This window comes from Pygocentrus nattereri, chromosome 13, assembly GCF_015220715.1.
Source record: "Pygocentrus nattereri isolate fPygNat1 chromosome 13, fPygNat1.pri, whole genome shotgun sequence".
Classification (NCBI taxonomy): domain Eukaryota; kingdom Metazoa; phylum Chordata; class Actinopteri; order Characiformes; family Serrasalmidae; genus Pygocentrus; species Pygocentrus nattereri.
In genome coordinates this window covers 36,095,491-36,115,115 of record NC_051223.1, presented here as the reverse complement: position 1 = coordinate 36,115,115, position 19,625 = coordinate 36,095,491, and the positions used below count along the sequence as shown (strand labels likewise).

At 40.6% G+C, this 19,625-nt stretch overlaps 1 protein-coding gene across 30 annotated transcripts in view; it reads left to right on the top strand.

Moving 5' to 3' along the window:
- The window catches only part of ryr2a (ryanodine receptor 2a (cardiac)), a 352,340-nt gene that overhangs the window by 88,211 nt on the left and 244,504 nt on the right, over positions 1–19,625 (top strand). For 16 of the 30 annotated variants that reach the window (XM_037544154.1, XM_037544155.1, XM_037544139.1 and 13 more), the window contains exons 2-3: positions 5,667–5,786; positions 15,574–15,678. In XM_037544154.1, the coding sequence (XP_037400051.1) occupies positions 5,667–5,786; positions 15,574–15,678 (225 nt within the window). Of the gene's footprint in view, positions 1–5,666; positions 5,802–15,573; positions 15,679–19,625 lie in introns of all 30 variants that reach the window. The other 14 variants (XM_037544134.1, XM_037544131.1, XM_037544129.1 and 11 more) reach the window with 1 other exon arrangement.

Sequence of the window (19,625 nt, the reverse complement as noted above, 5' to 3'; positions counted from 1 at the left end):
CACTCCGTGCCTGCTGTCTGTAAATACAGCGAATCTGTCTCATATGCCATGTGAATATGTAAATAGTTACTTTTATACTTTATTTTATTTCTCTTTTACTGTAACTTATGTCTAGATTTGCTTCTATTTTCTTTTTTTCTGCATAGTATATGTAAGTTTATGTGTAATTATACGTGTTACTACTGAAACACCGCAATTTCCCCCCAGGATCAATAAAGATCCAGTTTTAATTGCAGTTTTAGACTGCTCTCTTGCATTGTTCTAGAATGTTCTCCCCTGTTGCAGTTCTAGACCACTGTCTTGGATTAGCATTGTTCTAGAATGTTCTCCCCTGTTGCAGTTCTAGACCACTGTCTTGGATTAGCATTGTTCTAGAATGCATTGTTCTAGAGTGCCCCCCCACCTAGTTCACACAGTTCTAGAATGTTCTCCTACTAACACTGGTTTATCAGTTCTCATTGTGGAACAGTATAAAGCTGAGTGTCTAAAGATTGAATGAAGAGAGAGAGTGAATGTAAAGACCTCTGTGCGTTTGTCTGATGTTGTGGCACTGACTGTGTGTGTGTGTGTGTGTGTGTGTGTGTGTGTGTGTGATTGCTAGTGGGGATCTGTAGCTGAGAAGTTGCAGACTGCTTTAGTGTAGCACACCTGAACATCACTCACTCACACTCTCTCTCTGCTTCCCTTCTATATCTCTTATGCTCGCTCACTCATTTTCTCCTTCTCTCGCTCTGCCATTAATATCTTTTCCACCCCTTTTCCCTCCTCCCTTCCACCCTTTTCACTCTCTCGCTCTGCACCCCTTCTGCGTCTCTTACGCTCGAACAGTCGTCTTCCCCCCCTTTTCCTCTTCCCCCAGTGTGTATTTCTCTCTTTCTCTCTCCTCACCTTTCCTCTATTCCTCATGCTTGTTTACTTTCTCTTTTGTTTTATTTATCCTCTCTCACTCTCTCTCTTTCTCTCTCCACCCCTTCTGTATTCATCATGCTTGGTCACTTTCTTTCTTTTTCTCCTGCACTGCTGTTTATCTCAGTTCCACCCTTATTTCCTTCTCTCTCTCTCTCTCTCTCTCTCTCTCTCTCTCTCTCTCTCTCTCTCTCTCTCTTTCTCTTTCTCTCCTTCTCTCTCTGGGTGACACTGGGGTGATTACACGATTGGAGGAGGGTGTTGTGTGTTTGATGGTTTGATGGTTTGTGGAGGGGACGTGTCTGCAGCTTGTTGTAAATCACGCCCCACTCACGCGCAGCCCCCGCGCTGGCTGAGTCACTGCAGTGGGTTTATGGGGGACACTAGCAGGGCTTTCCTGCAGTGGGGGATTGCAGAGACAACCTGGCAACCTGCCAAGAATGATGTGTGTGTCGCCCTCTCTTGTAATTACAGGATCCCCTGGAGTTCTCTCTCTCTCTCTCTCTCTCTCTCTCTCTCTCTCTCTCTCTCTCTCTCTCTCTCTCTCTCTCTCTCTCTCTCTCACATACACACACACAGACTTCTATATTCTCTACATCATCTACTGTCTATCACCTGCTGCAGTGAGAGAGAGCAAGGGAGCGAGAGAGAGTTACTCAGAGTGGAGAGAGGAAGAAAAAGAGAGCAAGTGGGAGAGTGAGGTGATGGAGCGAGAGAGAGAGATACAGTGGAGGAAGATGGAGGAAAAGATAAAAGAGAGAGAGGGAAGATGTTGAACGAGAGGTATGCAGAAAGAGAAAAAAGAAAAAGAAAGAAAGAGGAAAAGAAGAAAAACAAAAAAGGAGAGAGACAGAAGAGAAAATATTAAATAAAAATTGTTTTCACAGTTTTTGATAGTTAGGTGAAGTGTCGCAATATTGTATTTTTGTCATATCTCCCACCTCTAGTGGAAAAACAAGGCAGAATAAGAAAGAGGGATGAAGCTATAAGTGATTTGGTGTTGCTGTCAGCTGTGTTGTCTCCAACTGTCTAAACTGAGCCATCATCAGATAAGTGATTTATATATATATATATGTGAGGGGGTGCTCTTCTTCTACTTCTGGCTCTGCAAGACTACATTTACATTTTACGGCATCTGGCTGACTCTCTTATCCAGAGCGACTTACAGTTTGATCATTTTACACAGGCAGGCCAAGGCGGTGTTGGGAGTCTTGCCCAAGGACTCTTATTGGTATAGTGTAGGGTGTTTGCCCTGGTGGGGATTGAACCCCCGTCTACAGTGTAGAAGGCAGAGGTGTTACCCACTACACTATCCCAACCCACTATCCAAGACTATATAGCTTTCAGTCAGTCAGGGTTTGATGCTAATTCCAATGAATTTCAAGTGTAATTGCATATATGAACAATTTGAAGCACGTATGATTTTTTTTACATTCAGTTACTTTAAGTCAAAATCCTTTACTGTAAAGTGCTTCCACAGAGCCTCTGTCCACAAGAGTTCTTGTTCATAGGTCAAAGGTCAAACTCGAGCCTGTCCAAGGGTGATTTAATGGCTGATGAGACTGTATTGAACGCGTAATCCCAATCCCACGAGGCGTTTTTACTGCCATTAGTTCAGTTTCCCTTTATGCTGCTGTCATAGGACATCATCTGTTTGAGCTGTGCTGTCCTTTCAGTGGTGAACTACAGAGACTGGAGGCTTTATTTGGCATTTTCCATGGACATTTGACAGTGTTGTGCTGCACAGTTGGACCAAAATTAGAACTCATTTGTAGCTCTTTTAAACCAGTTTCAAAATAAGAACACTTTTTCCAAAATATGTATTTGAAAGTTGAACGTATTAGGTGTAATAGCTAATAATAACTTCAGAAGTGACCTGCTGTTTGCTGGCATTTCCATTCAGTGGGACTAAAGAAATCCGAGAGGATTTAGATGTTGCAGGTTTGTGACTATGCGGTTCAGAAGAAATAATTTCGTATCATCCTCACTGCCTGATTACCCAGGATTGTACTCATGGTAGTGTTGGGTAATATACTCATCCATCCAGTATACCAGTTGAAATTCCCCCAGTAGTGTTTTGACACAGCATACAGGCGTACCACAACTAAGCTCAGACGATGTTGCACATAAAAAGCACACAACAAGCTAATATCACCCTTTTTATCTGAATGCATATGGGCAATTCTACAGAAACGTCAATTTTTGTGTCCACTTGAACACTTGAAAAAACGTGTTAGGGTTACAATTTAATTTTTAATTAAATTTTTCATTTAATTTTAATTTTAAAATAAAATAATTAATTCTTTTAACTATTAAACCTTCTTGTTACAGTTTATTAATAAAGGTTTTTAAATCAATTATCTCGAATTCCAAGCACCAGTTGTGAGCTGTAGCACAGTCATGTATGAAGGGTCATATTTTAAAGTAATAAACAAGTTTTCCTGCAATTTTAACTGTAATAATCTATACATGACTATGGGATACATAAACTAAATGACAAAGAAAATGAATACCAAAGATGTACACCTTCTACCTCACACTCATACTGCTATGGTCCATGCTGCTGTTATCTGTGCTCCCCTTTATGCACCTTCTATTTATTGTTTATTGTTTGTCACTTTGGGGATTGACTGGACCGTGACTACAATGTTTCGTTCCACCTCATGTACCACATGTGATGTGAATGACAATAAAGCCCTATCTTATCTTATCTTATCTTATCTTATCTTATCTTATCTTATCTTATCTTATCTTATCTTATCTTAAATAGGCCATTCACATGAGTCGTGAGGATTTGTGGCTTGACTAGTTTTTGTTTGCTTTTGGAGGGGGGGGTTGTTTGGTTTTTGAAAAGAGCAGCCGTGTCCACCAGTGGTCAAGCAATTTTCACATTTTGTTTTATATCCTTGTAAAAATTAGAGGAGGCGTCATTCAGCCTCTTATTTTTTTTCTCCTCTTACATTTTTGACTAGTTTCACTGTGTTTTGATGAAAGGTGGCTTAACTGCTGTATTTAAGGTGAAAAACAGCCGACCGGCCCTCACTCACATTGAGTGTAATGTACAGCTTCATTCATTGAATCGTGCTCACTTTTGTTTTTGTCATCGTCTCCCATTTGTGTCACTTGCTGTTCGGACGTGGTGTTGCTTGTTACAGTTCTTTTCAGTTAAACTGTTGTGGCTTCCTAACGGCTGATTGTTGGCGCTACATCACAGATGAATATGATTAATGAGTGATGCCTAAAGAGCGAATACCTCTCGGCCAATCACGTTGTGAGGTGGGAAATAGGTGGTTTTATTACCTGTGGTGGTTGCATTACAGCTTATTACAGCACATGACATCTGCGGTAACATTCAGAGCGTGTTTAGGTCAATGTTACAGGGTTCAAGTGAAGCGTTAGAATGATGAATAGAGCTGTAATTCATTTCATAATGATTGACAAAGCTATAAAAAATGGTAAAAGTTGTAATGAAACATAGAGATAAAAATGACACAGATAATTGTAATTAGTACATTACTTACAGTAACTCCTTGAAATATTGGATGAAATGTCTAAAATACTACTGGGGTGTAGTTTATTATTACATAGACAGAAACAGATGTTCCTATATTATATAGATGAGATGACAAACTTTTGAACAGTACTGTATGTATATTGGCTCTCCGTCTGTGTGGTCACTTTTTTGGCCATTTTCATGACTGTTGTGATAACGATTGACGTGTGCTGTCGCTGGGTATGTTTAGCTGCATGTCAGACATTTTTGATGCCCGTTTAGTGAGTAAAGTGAGATTCCACCGCAGTTTTTTATTTTTATTTATTTATTTAGTTAGTTTTCGCAGTTGTCTGTCACTGGGGTGATGAGACAGGGAGTGAGCTGCTGTTCACTCTCTGAGGCAGAGAGCGCTTCATGTGTTTGACCTGTCAGACCTGTCAGTGTTCACCACCCATGCCTCACTGACAGCCGGTCCAAATAGCTCCTCCATTTAAACCAGGCAAGACTTTTCCGTCATACTGTTTTTTCAGTCTCCTCCCTTACTGTCACTTCCCGATTTGTTTTTGTTTGGCTTCTCGGAAATTGGTGAAACTTTGAAATTCAGCAGTAGCATCCAAGAGAAACACAGTCTGGAGCTTACTGTGCATTTCTTATCTATTCATATCTATTGTGTACATCTGTAGAGAAGCGCACAGTTCTGAAATTCAGCTTCGTTTTTAAATAGTTTCAGCAGGTTTAGATGTTCATATTCAGGGAAGAGCTTCAATAAAAACATTTTTATGCTTCGTTTTTAAAGGAAAACATGTTGTCCAGCTATCGTTATTGGCCAAAACTCCATCAGTTTCAGAAAAGAAAAAGTGGAACAATGAGATGGAGTGGTGGGATGATCAGGCTCCCTCTTCACTGATGCTCATCTGTCCTGAGACTCGCTGCCTGATGCATAATGAAAAAGGAAAGTGACGCCGGATGAAAGTGGAAAACAGGAAAGCACAAAGTGCTTCATGTGGCACCGTTTGAAAGTCCGCACCACCTCCCGAGAGACGTTTAAAGAGGCTGTTGGCATTGTTTAACTCACTGGTACCGTTTAGCACTTGAAATAGTGTTAATCCATCTAGTTTACTTTCATTATTTTTGTGTAGGTTTCTTGGACAACTGTCCTAAAAGTAGAGGTTCAGCTGACCCTGTAAGTCTGGATAAGAGAATCTGCTATATCTGTAAATATGTCGTATTTTTTCAACTAACAGTATTTTTTTTTCTGTGTGTGCAGGATGATGAGGTGGTATTACAGTGTTCAGCCACACTTCACAAGGAGCAGCAGAAACTGTGCTTGGCTGCTGAGGGATTTGGGAACAGACTCTGCTTCCTGGAGTCCACCTCCAACTCCAAGGTACTGATATCCATGGTAATGTAACTCAAATCAAATCACGTTTATTGTCGCATCACATTTATACAGGTGGAAAGTGAGTGAAAATCTTAGGTGCCCCCTTATAGAATTTAAATATATAAATATATAAATATCTAAGAAGAGAAAGATATATACTCTTTATATATACCTTACACTCACATCAAATTTAACCAAGTCTTAAATAGCTTAGATTAACTTTAACTACATTTAATTGAACTCATATCAACTTTAACAGTGTTTTAAATAACTTGCATTAATTTTAACCACATCTAATGGAATTCATATCAACTTTAAACACATCTAATCTAACTCATTTTAACTTTAACCTTGTCTAGTCTAGACGTTCACCATGTCTAATCAATCTCACATCAATTTTAACCATGTCTAATCTAGCTCAGATCAAATTTAACCATGTCTAATCTATCTCACATCAATTTTAACCATGTCTAATCTATCTCACATCAATTTTAACCATGTCTAATCTATCTCACATCAATTTTAACCATGTCTAATCTAGCTCAGATCAAATTTAACCATGTCTAATCTATCTCACATCAATTTTAACCATGTCTAATCTATCTCACATCAATTTTAACCATGTCTAATCTAGCTCAGATCAAATTTAACCATGTCTAATCTATCTCACATCAATTTTAACCATGTCTAATCTATCTCACATCAATTTTAACCATGTCTAATCTAGCTCAGATCAAATTTAACCATGTCTAATCAATCTCACATCAATTTTAACCATGTCTAATCAATCTCACATCAATTTTAACCATGTCTAATCTAGCTCAGATCAAATTTAACCATGTCTAATCTATCTCACATCAATTTTAACCATGTCTAATCTAGCTCAGATCAAATTTAACCATGTCTAATCTATCTCACATCAATTTTAACCATGTCTAATCTATCTCACATCAATTTTAACCATGTCTAATCTAGCTCAGATCAAATTTAACCATGTCTAATCAATCTCACATCAATTTTAACCATGTCTAATCAATCTCACATCAATTTTAACCATGTCTAATCTATTTCACATCAATTTTAACCATGTCTAATCTAGCTCAGATCAATTTGAACCATGTCTAATCTATCTCACATCAATTTTAACCATGTCTAATCTAGCTCAGATCAAATTTAACCATGTCTAATCTAACTCAGATAAATGTAAACGTGTCTAATCTAGCTCAGATCAAATTTAACCATGTCTAATCTAACTCAGATAAATGTAAACGTGTCTAATCTAACTCAGATCAAATTTAACCATGTCTAATCTAACTCAGATAAATGTAAACGTGTCAAATCTAGCTCAGATCAAATTTAACCATGTCTAATCTAACTCAGATAAATGTAAACGTGTCTAATCTAGCTCAGATCAAATTTAACCATGTCTAATCTAACTCAGATAAATGTAAACGTGTCTAATCTAGCTCAGATCAAATTTAACCATGTCTAATCTAACTCAGATAAATGTAAACGTGTCTAATCTAGCTCAGATCAAATTTAACCATGTCTAATCTAACTCAGATAAATGTAAACGTGTCTAATCTAGCTCAGATCAAATTTAACCATGTCTAATCTAACTCAGATAAATGTAAACGTGTCTAATCTAGCTCAGATCAAATTTAACCATGTCTAATCTAACTCAGATAAATGTAAACGTGTCTAATCTAGCTCAGATCAAATTTAACCATGTCTAATCTAACTCAGATAAATGTAAACATGTCTAATCTAACTCAGATAAATGTAAACGTGTCTAATCTAACTCAGATAAATGTAAACGTGTCTAATCTAACTCTCTTTAACCACGTCAAATCTAACTCATATCAATTTAAACGTGTCTGATCTAATTCATATCATCTTTAACCACATCTAACTCTCTTTAACTCTAACCACATCTAATCTAACCTCAAAATTAACCATGTCTAATCTAACTCATATCAACTTTAAAAACATCTAATTAAATTCTGCTCAACTTTAATTGTCTAATCTAACTCGCATCAACTGACATTTGTTCTACGTGCGTCTTCTTATTTATACTTTAAAAAAAAGTGTTCAAATTGATGCTCTGTATTAGGACAGAATTTTAGGGCCACTGTTAAAAAAAATAAAAATAGTTGACTTTGAGAATAAAGTCGTAATATTTAAAGAATAAAGTTGGATGAATTTGAGGAAAAGTCAAGAGGCCTTTATTGTCTTTCCATCCATGTACGAGTGCACAGTGGAGTGAAATTCTGTTCCTCCAGGAACAACACAGTGCAACATGGAACAAAACAGACAGCACAAAGTGCAACGTGTGGACATAAATGTGCAAAACAAATTGGACTAGAAACAAAACAATAAATACGATAAATAAAACATTAGTCAAAGTAAACAGAAGGGGCAGTGCAGCGGCGACACAGCGCTCATTTCTGAGCATGAGGTAGGGGTGTGAAATAAGGTGCAAAGATTATTTAACATGCTGTGATCTGTGAATACGTGAGCAACAGTTCCTGAGGTAAGATATACACGGCACTTGAGTCAACAACACTGTATTAGCAGCAAGTTCCAGAGTTCCAGTGCAAAAGAGCATCAAAAGAGGAGTGTGTGTGTGTGTGTGTGTGTGTGTGTGGCTTTCAGTTCAGTCGTGAGTTCAAAAGCCTGATTGCTTGAGGAAAAAAGCTGTTGCAGAGTCTGGCAGTGATGGCACGGATGCTCCGGTACCTTCTGCCAGATGGAAGCTGTGAGAAAAGTGCATGTGAGGGATGGATGGGGTCGTCCACAATGGTCGTCCCTGTAGAACATGGAGAGGATGGGAGGGGGGAGATGAGCCTTCCTCAGTCTCCGCAGGAACTAGAGGCACTGCTGGGCTCTCTTGGCTACAGAGTTGGTGTTGAGGGACCAGGTGAGGTTCTCTGTGATGTGGACACTGAGGAACTCGGTGCTCCTGACGATTTCCACAGCAGAGCCAGTGATGTTAAGAGGAAGGTGGTCACCTCGCACTCTTCGGAAGTCAACGACCATCTTCTTAGTTTCGTCCATATTCTGAGACAGGTTGTTGGTTCCGCACCAGTACATACAAGTAAGTTGCTGCACCTCCTCTCTGTACGCTGACTCGTCATTCTTGCTGATCAGATCCACCACAGTTGTGTCATCAGTGAACTTGATGTGGTTTGAGCTGGACTTTGCAGTGCAGTCGTGAGTCAGTAGAGTGAACAGCAGTGGGCTGAGCACACAGCCCTGAGGGGCACCGGTGCTCAGTGTGGTGGTGCTGGAAATGTTATTTCCTATCCTGACTAACTGAGGTCTCTCAGTCAGGAAATCGAGGATCCAGTTACAGAGGGAGGTGTTCAGACCCAGTAGGCTCAGGTTTTCAACCAGCTGCTGAGGGATGAAGGTGTTGAATGCTAAACTGAAGTCTATGAACAGCATTCTGACGTAGGTGTCTTTACTATCCAGGTGGGTGAGAGCCAGGTGGAGTGTGGTGTCATCTGTTGAGCGTTTGGGGAGATATGCAAATTGAAGTGGGTCCAGTGAGGTCTTTGATGTGCCATTAGATGTGCCATCAAGCACTTCATGATGATGGGAGTGAGTGCAACAGGATGATAGGCATTGAGACAGGACACTGGAGACTTCTTTGGCACAGGGATGAAGATGGTGGACTTGAAGCATGTTGGAACAACTGCAGTGCTCAGAGAGATGTTGAATATGTCTGTGAGAACATCAGCCAGCGGTTTAGCTCATTCTCTGAGCACTTTGCCTGTTAAGCGGTCAGATCCTGGGGCTTTTCGTGGGTTAACTCTGTGTAGAGTTCTCCGCACATCAGCTGTGGACAGACACAGTACCTGTTCATTTGGAGGAGGTGTGGTTTTCCGCACTGTTGCGCTGGTCTGTGCTTCAAAACAAGTGTAGAAGTTATTTAGCGCATCTGGAAGGGAGGCATCACCGTCACAAGCAGGTAGAGGTGACTTGTTGTTGGTGATGGCCTGGATTCCCTGCCACATGCGCCGTGTGTCTGTAGTGTCTTGAAAATGTTCATGGATTTTCTTTGAGTAGGTGCGCTTCGCCTCTCTGATGGCCCGGGAAAGCTTGGCTCTAGCTATCCTGGGTCTTGCCTTATCCCCTGACTTGAAAGCCTTGTCATAGGTTCTCAGCAGCAGGTGCACCTCTGCAGTCATCCATGGCTTCTGGTTGGGGTGTGTAGTGATGAGTTTGGAGACAGTAACATCATCAATGCGCTTGCTGATGTATTCCAGTCACTGATTCTGTATACTCCTCCAGGTTGATGGAGTCAGCGGAAGTTGTTGCTTTTCTGAACATCTCCCAGTCAGTGTGCTCAAAAGAGTCCCGAAGAGCAGAGATAGCTCCTGGCGGTCAGGTTCTCATTTGCTTCTGGTCTGGTTTGGTACGTCTGATGAGTGGTCTAAGTAGCCGTAATGGGGGCGGGGCTCAGCCCTGTATGCACCAGTGATGTTTGTGTAAACAAAATCCAGCACATTAGCCTCCCAGGTTGCAAAGTCCACATACTGATGAAATTTGGGGAGCACTGACTTCAGATTAGCACAGTTGAAATCATCGACAACAATAAACAGTCCGTCTGGGTTTGTGTCCTGGAGGTCGCTGATTGCGCTGTACAGCTCATTCAGTGGGCGTTAGCATTAGCGCTGGGAGCTATATACACTGCTGCCATGTACAGCTTAGTTAGCTCTCTAGGGAAATAAAATGGCCTGGCTCTGATAATCGCAAACTCCACCAGCGGTGAGCAGTGACTAGAGACTAGCGCCGCGTTTTTACACCATTCAGTGTTGATGTAAACACAGGCCTCCACCTCGAGTCAAGCACAGCAGGCCATTGGAGCTCGTCATCCACGTCTGTGTAAAAACAGAAACACAGCAGTCTCTGAACTCACGCTGGGTAGCCCGCTGGATCCAGAGGTAGTCCAGTTTATTCTCCAAGGAACAAACGTTTCCAGCAGCAGCGCGGCGTAGCTGCAGCGGCCAGTTCGGGAAGAACAACATGGTGTTTTTTTTGCTTTTTTGTCTTACTATACGTGTGTAACCCAACTCTGAACTCAAAAACCATGACTGTTACAACCAACTCCATCTTCTACCATCGCCAGAGCCTACTACAGCTGAGAAATCGATCACAATCTCTGCTTCCAAGCAGTCGTAATATTTCGAGAATGTCACACCTTGCTTGGAAGTGGGGGTAGATATGCACTGGAAAGATTGTAAGCAGCAGAAGAAGCAGAAGAAGCCAAACCACAACAGCACAGAAGCGCATTCAGCTCCTTAAATAGACATCCACTGGTCTACCCAACCCAGCACATACCAGTCCTTCTCCTGTAGGGGGGAAATGGATTCTTGAAAGAAGAAAACACACCGAATGAACAAGATCAAATGAAAACAGCAACCTTTCAAACCTATGTGAATCCCATGAACACCGCCCCCCCTAATGGATCAGTCCAACAGGGCTCTACTGAGCATGTCTGAATTTGCCAGGCATTATTTAAGGACAGTTCAAACCAAGCTAGGCCCTTTTCCCAGACCAAGAAGTATTGCAGCTCATGTAAGTAATGTCTGTTATAAACCTGATGCTAGTATCGTGATGTAAACTCAAGTAGTGTTACTTTAACTGTAAAAGGCCATTTTACACACCAAGCCAGCAAAGTTTGCTGGTCACAGAGGATAACAGTAGGCTAACTGAGTTCCACTCTGTGAAACCTCATGCTCTCTTTGAATGGTGTGCAGATGTAGCCCCTGATAGCCATGTCGATGACCCTGCCTGAGATTGTCCTTCAACTAAACAGACAGACAATTTCCTTTGAGTCCGTCTGGCTCTTTATTCTAGATAAACACCGTTTGCTGCTCAGCCATTTCAGCTGTTTCTTATACTAATAATCTGGTGCTGATGTGTCACGAGATACAGGGAGACTGAGTATTTCTTTATGGGTGAATCGATATGAAAGTATAACTCCACCAACATGTTTAACACGAGGAGGTGCTGCCTTCCCTTTGCAAAGCCTTTGGCCACAATGCTGTGATCTTTCCTGGTATTAATGGCACTTTAATGACTTTTTTCTTGAAATGTTACAACTTTTTCCTCAAAATATTATAACTTTATTCTCAAGATCTACTATTTTTATTTTTATGAACAGGCCCTAAAACACTGTCGTTCTATATATGCCAGGAACTTGGTATATATTTTATAACACTTTGTGTTTCCAGTCTTTTGGAGAACTTGCCATGTTGCTTTAGACATACCTCATAGAAGTTCCTTCCATCCATCCATCCATCCATCCATCCATCCATCCATCCATCCATCCATCCATCCATCCATCCATCCATCCATCCATCCGTCCATCCATCCATTTTCTGAAAGGTGAATTATGAGTGTATCGTCTTGACTCCTCCACTTAAAATCTCCAACATTACAATAGAGACCTCACACTGGAACGCCATCCTTCATCTTCAGTACAGTAATCAATTAATTAGATTAAGTGACCCTTATTAGTCCCACAACGGGAAAATTTCACCTCTGCATTTAACCCATTCATGAAGTGGCACACCATATACACACAAGTGAGCAGTGAGCACACTTGCCCTGAGCGGTGGGCAGCCCTATCCGTAGCAGTTGGGGGTTAGGTGTCTTGCTCAAGGACACCTCAGTCACGTACTGTCGGCTCTGGGGATCGAACCGGCAACCTTCCAGCCACAAGGCCAGGTCCCTAACCTCCAGGCCATAACCTCCAGGCCCTAGACATGTAACTCAAAGTGTATGTATGTTTTTCATGTCATAATATGGGGGGCAGTTGTGGACTGGAGGTTAGGGATCTGGCCCTGTGACCGGAAGGTTGCCGGTTTGATCCCCAGAGCCGACAGTCCATGACTGAGGTGTCCTTGAGCAAGACACCTAACCCCCAACTGCTCCCCGGGCGCCGTGGATAGGGCTGCCCACCACTCCGGGCAAGTGTGCTCACTGCCCGCTAGTGTGTGTGTTCACTGGTGCGTATGTGGTGTTTCACTTCACGGAGGGGTTAAATGCGGAGGTGGAATTTCCCCGTTTGTGGGACTAAAAAAGTATCGCTTACTTACTTAATTACTTCATAAAGGTAAAGATTATCTAATCTGTGCATAGTCCTTTAAATGGATGGGGTTTTCACTGCTCATAATGTAAGTACACACAGATTTTACATGTTGTTTCCTGTTGATAAACAACAGCAAACAAACAAATACTAAGTCTGCTGACAGCAGATTGCTCCTCTAATTCGCCAATGAAAAGGGGTTAAATGGCCTTTTCAGTGTGCTTTAGGAGATAATGAATTCATAATCACACACTTTACGCCTCACCAGGGGATGAGAGAGGCCAATAATGCTGATTGAGTATTTTAGTCTGGACCGATCAATAATGATTGATCTGTGTAGCAGGGTTTTTAGGCCGAGCTATGATGCACAAATCATACATAGTTTTTGATGAACTCAGTGTGACAAGAAGCATATGGCCAGTTTGAAGGCTGTATTTCATCATGGGTAACATTTAAAGACCTTTACTCTGCATTTTCTCATGTTTTATTTCCCCCTGAAATCTACTGTTATGGTTTTGTGCACCTGAAATTTTTACATGACCATTTTCAAATCTGTCTAAATCCTTTAGAATTAAACAGACTGTATTTGTTACCCTCTATTGCATGATGTTGCTTCAGGGCAACAAACTAATTTTGCTCATTTTACAATGACATTATACATATTTGAAGACAATCATACACTCTCCAAAATAAAGGTATGAAACTGTCACTGGGGCAGTACCTCTGTTGTCACTGGGGTGGGACCCTCAAGGGTACATCTCAGTACCTTTAGTCAGGGAACATAACTGAAACATAATCCATTGGAACTATATTCTCTAAGTCCTATTGACTCCACACACCCCGTCTTGACTCCAGGCTTTTATTTTATTCTGTTTTAAACGATCGGGTTATGAAGAGGTACAAATAGGTAGGTTGTTTAGGGGACAGAATTGGACCTTAAAACCACTGTTGTACCTTTGAGGGTATGTTTACATTGTTTGTACCTTGATTTCTGACAGTGTAGGGTTAACTATAAAGAGAAGAGTTTGAATAAGTCAATAAAAAGCATGTACTTGGTCGTACTATCCCTTAGTGAGTGTCTGCTAAATGCTGTAAATAGATGTAAATCTTAGTGGGCACATTTAAACCTTTTTTTTAACATTCAGTATAAATTTTTTTGAGAATTTGCAGGAATATTTTTGTTGCCTAGAAGCAACAATGTGTGACAGTAAAATGGATTTAGCCAGGTCTCACCACTTGAAGGAACATGGATATATACCGTTTCTTCTCATTGTCGCACAATGTTACCTCAAGGCAACATACTCCAAAAGGACCCCTGCACACATGATTACTTATATTGATACATATTTTATTGTTTTGGAATTTAATAAGCCGGTCCGAAAAAATAAATCAAAGACCATTTTCATGCAGAAAAGTGAATTAAATATATATATATATATATATATATATATATATAATTGCTCTCTTAATGGTTAAGACTGATATATGTAAATGACCTTTATTCTGATTGGTTGCCCATATTATGTCATGTTTACATTCAATGGAATAACCTGTTTAGTTTAGAATCAAATTCTTGGAAATGTCATTAAAACCTAATCTTTAGCCATTCCTCTTAGATCCTTTGGAAAGCTGGAATGATTGGTTTGCTTACTGACTGTCAGAAACAGCACAATGTTTAATAGTTTCCCCAAAATCTTCCACTCCAATAACTCTACAGCCTGCAGATGGTCCACATCACTATGCTGCTGAATGGATGGTCGTATGTAAATGTGTTTATGGGTGTGACTTCACATCCGTGATGAATTCATGACGGACTGTTTTAAGAAAATGTAAATTTACTGCAAAGCATGCACAATATGTGCATAAATCCACTCACAATGAGGGGAAATAAACTACAGCAGTTCATTTTGTTTTTATAGCATGAAAATTTTATTACATAATGCATAACATATCAAACAATTTCTAATATATGCCTTTTTTTGCAGTTTAGAGACAAATGGACCATTTTTTATTTGACTCTTTGAATTATGGGGCAGTCGTGGGCTGCCATGGGTAGGGCTGCCCACTGCTCTGGGCAAGTGTGCTCACTGCCCCCTAGTGTGTCTGTTCACTAGTGTGTATATATGTGGGTGTTTCACTGCACGGATGGGTTAAATGCAGAGGTCTAATTTCAGTGTGCAAACAGTGACAAATGGTTGTAAGTTCTATTCTATTCTATGTTTCATTTTCATTGTTGATTTTCTTCCAAATTAGGCACACTTCATTGGTACGAATATCAGGTTTCATCAGGTTTTTCTTTGAATTGAATTCGTTTTCTTTTTCAATCTATTGTGAAACTCTTTTAACCCAAAAGTGCTTTTAACATCTGAAAGGTTCGAGTGCTGCCATCACAACCAGTGGAGAAAACAGGCAGCCTTTGGCATTATTTACAAAGACCTTGGGTTAGTTGTTTCAAGTTTTACAGTTTTTGCAAAGAAAAATGTCAAGATCTGAACAGCTTTCTCTTTAGCTTGTTTAGTTTTCCACAGTAAACACGCTCATTTATAAAAATCATTCAATAACTCATCCCATGATTTGGCCATGATCATGTTTGATGGCCGAAGATACTACCAGATCAGTGATCTTCATGCTCTGCAAAGCTTTTGGGAAGCTTACCTGCGCCTGGAGCTGAATCATGTGCCTCTCTGTTTCCAGAATGTTCCGCCAGACCTGTCGATATGCACGTTTGTGCTGGAGCAGTCACTGTCCGTCCGTGCCCTGCAGGAGATGCTGGCCAACACAGAGGAGAAGGCCGAGGGGGTGAGTTCAAAGCTAAAACACTAACAGTCTCTACTTCTGCTGGGATGGACTGTGATGCACCTCCTGCTTCCACTCTACTAAACGTACCTCTAGCATCTGGGCTGAGCTCCAGTCTCTGTGGAGTTAGGTGAAAACGCTGCTTCATTCTCGAGTTTATTGCAATAGAAACATTCAATTTACACATTATTGCCCTCATTCTATCAACATGCTAGTTGATCAGCCTGTTGTTGGTGTCTAAAGTCTTTAGAATTGAACTGGAGCTGCATAGCTAATGTTGCTAACAAGTAATCGAAGCACCAGTTAGTCTAAATTATCACAAACTTGCCTCAAACCATGTTTAGTTGTTTACTAATCTCTAATAAACTTGCCTGTTTTTGACACTGTATAACATGATACAGGGTGATTCACTCGAAAGAGGCCCAGAATGTTCTGCTGTAACTCCCGTTAGGATGAAGCAATCTGAACCAAAAAAAGAGGCTACATACCTTGACCTTGGTTAGTGTAGTGGTTAACACCTTTGCCTTCTACACTGTTGACTGGGGTTCAATCCCTGACCAGGGCAAGCACCGTCCGCTATACCAATAAGAGTCCTTGGGCAAGACTCCTAACACCACCTGTGGCTATCACTAGCTTAGCCTGTATGACCTTTCTAGGGCTACTGCTGTTGCAATAGGACTAAAAGTTGGCCTTTGACATTTTGGTGCCTAAGTTGCATAATATTGCATGTATGATAATTTTCTTGATGTTTGTAGGTTAATAGTGCTAGAATGTAACTTACAGCAAGAAAGACTCAAAACAAGTCACCACTTCTGATTGATTTGGCAGCCAGTCAACTAACACACAGAACAAAAGCACCGATTGAAAGTGAACAAGCTTTTCTGTTTTTTGAGGGAAAAAAAAGAAAGAGTTGATTAAATTAGTGGGTGGGTGATCAAGACCACTGGACAGCCCCCCTGCTAATTTATACAGTAGATAAAACAACTTTTTTGTCCTGTGGAGACAAAGTGAGAGTGAAGTGTTAAATTATTTTTAAAGTATTTGGACTATATTAAACATTGTTTTATATAAGCATCCTATACATATCAGCTTCAAAAGAAAACACAAACTTTGTTTCCAGCAGCTACAGTTTATGAACGATTCAGCCCAAAGTGAAGTGTGCAAATCGCTGTTCTTGGAACAAAACCCGGTGTCTCCAAAACGGTAACTTTACAGGCCAAGGAAAATCCCTACTTTGCTTTTAGTGTAAGTCAAGGGAACCAGACCTTTTCTAAGTTGTTTTGGGCTGTTTCTGTTGGTCCATTCATCATAAACTTTTCACACAATGTAAAGACCAACAGGCATTTTCAAATTATGTCAAAAACTGAAAAACGAAACAAATGGAGATGGTAGGTTCTGTTCCTACAACAGTAAAATGCTATGATTAACCCCAGAGGCATTGTTAATTCTAACAGCTTGAGGAACCAGTTATGTTTGCTGTAGAAGTCTGGCCCCTGTAATTCACAGGCATGATCAGTTCAATACAGTGAAGCTTTAAAATCATTTGCTGCTGTCAAAACAAAACCTTGTATCTCCAAAGTGGTCATTTTATAGAAGGAAAAACATACTTTACGTTTAATGTAAGTCAGTGGAACCAAACTTTTTCCAAGTATTTTTGGGCCATTTCTTTCATTCCATTCATCAGGAAATTTACATACAATGTAAAGGGCAACTTGCATTTTCAATTTATGTAAACAATGACAAAAATGAAGATACAAGGTGTTCAGACAGCAGTGAATTACTTTAAATGCATACGAAGTGTTATAGTGAGTCTGGGAAAATGCCTGTGAAAATGCACAGATGATGTTACTATGGAAATCTGAGATGACCAAAAACACAATCTTTTATGTTTGACTACGTAACACTCTCTCGTAAAAGGACTTGGGCAGTCCGAGAAATGAGCACAGGATTGCTTGAGTTAAGAAGTGTTAGGCTCGTCACTCTTTTTAGGGTTCCATGTTCCTGATTTGGTGGATGAAGTATATTACAGTGGAGAAAACACTGAACGTAAACGGGTCAATAGCCCTGCAGGAGCAGGTGCTTCTAAGGAATGGCCTCTTGGCGAGACAGAAAGTCATAGTAAGAAAAATAAATTGGATAAATGTTTGGTCAAACAATCAATGATGACATATTCCACATGAGTCCTTCCAGGCTGAAGCTGGGCACCTTCATTTAAGCAGAGTGTGTCAGTCGGCCCTGCAGGGTTCTCTCTCTCTCTGCCTCGCTCTTTCTGACAGAGCGCTCCCCCAGAGGAGCTGACTCATCAGACCCCAGTTTGAGTCTGCATTATGATGAGGTCAGAGGTTGTGTCTCTGAGAGGCTATGCTGCAGACTGACAGGAGACTGAGCTCTAACAGCGTAAAGCACTGCTAATAGGTACTCTGGGGATCATGAGACAAAGGTGTGTTGCGTTCCAATTAAAAATGGATTAAACTCATTGCCTTTGATCAGTGTATTTGATCTGGTGTGTTAGGTGTGGATTCTGTGTAAAGTGAGGAAAAGAAAACTAATTCAAGGTGGAGCTGAAGCTAGAAAGGCTTGATAGCTGCCTGTTTTATTTGAGATGTGGTGTTAAAGTAGTGATAGTGTATGTATATATATATATATATATATATATATATATATATATATAATATATCTCGCTGCTATCAAAATTTATACTATAATATTGTATAATTTATAATATAATTGTATTAGGTTTTCTCCTGACAACAGTGAGAAATACACTACATTGCCAGAAGTATTCGCTCGTCTGGCTTCACGCGCATATGAAATTGAGTGACATCCCATTCTTAATCCATAGGATTTAATATGATGTCGGCCCACCTTTTGAAGCTATAACAGCTTCAACTCTGCTGGGAAGGGTTAGGAGTGTGATTATGGTAATTTTTGACCATTATTCCAGAAGCGCATTTGTGAGGTCAGTCACTGATGTTGGACGAGAAGGCCTGGCTCACAGTCTCCGCTCTAATTCATCCCAAAGGTGTTCTGTCGGGTTGAGGTCAGGACTCTGTGCAGGCCAGTCAAGTTCTTCCACACCAAACTGGCTCCTCTGTGTCTTAATGGACCTGCTTTGTGCACTGGTGCGCAGTCATGTTGGAACAGGAAGGGGCCGTCCCCAAACTGTTCCCACAAAGTTGGGAGCGTGAAATTGTGGGAGAAAACCTAAAGGGCTAGATCTCTTCTCTTCTCTTCTCTTCTCTTCTCTTCTCTTCTCTTCTCTTCTCTTCTCTTCTCTTCTCTTCTCGTTGCTTCGCTTCTCTTCTCTTCTCTTCTTTTCTCTTCTCTTCTTGTTGCTTCTCTTCTCTTCTTTTCTCTTCTCTTCTCTTGTTGCTTCTCTTCTTGTTGCTTCTCTTCTCTCCACTTCTTGTTGCTTCTCTTCTCTTCTCTTCTTGTTGCTGCTCTTCTCGTTGCTTCCCTTCTCTTCGCTTCTTTTCTCTTCTTGTTGCTTCTCTTCTTCTCAAGTCTTCTCTTTTTAAATGATCTCTTCTCATTTCTTCTCTTCTCAAGTGTTCTTTTTTTCTCCTTTTAAATCTTCTCTTCTGTTCTCTTTTCTGTTCTCTTTCAGTCTTCCCTTCTTACATCTCTTTTCTCTTTTCTGTTCTTCCTCTCCCATGGTGCTTTTTTGCTGATTTTCTGGACTCTAGGTTGAGAGCGAGCAATACAAACATGTTTTTTTCAGCCTTTATTTCTTTCCAGGTAATCAGATTTAGTGGGCTACATGTTTGATTTGAAAAATTGAGAGAGAGAGAAATGTGCAATCTTACATGCAGAAAAGCCTGTGTGTGTGTGTGTGTGTGTGTGTGTGTGTGCACGTGTGTGTGCGCGCGCGTGTGTGTGAGCCCGTGTGTGTGCGTGCGCGCGTGTGATATGGGTTGATGATGTGAAGGAGGGGAAACAGACGATGTGTG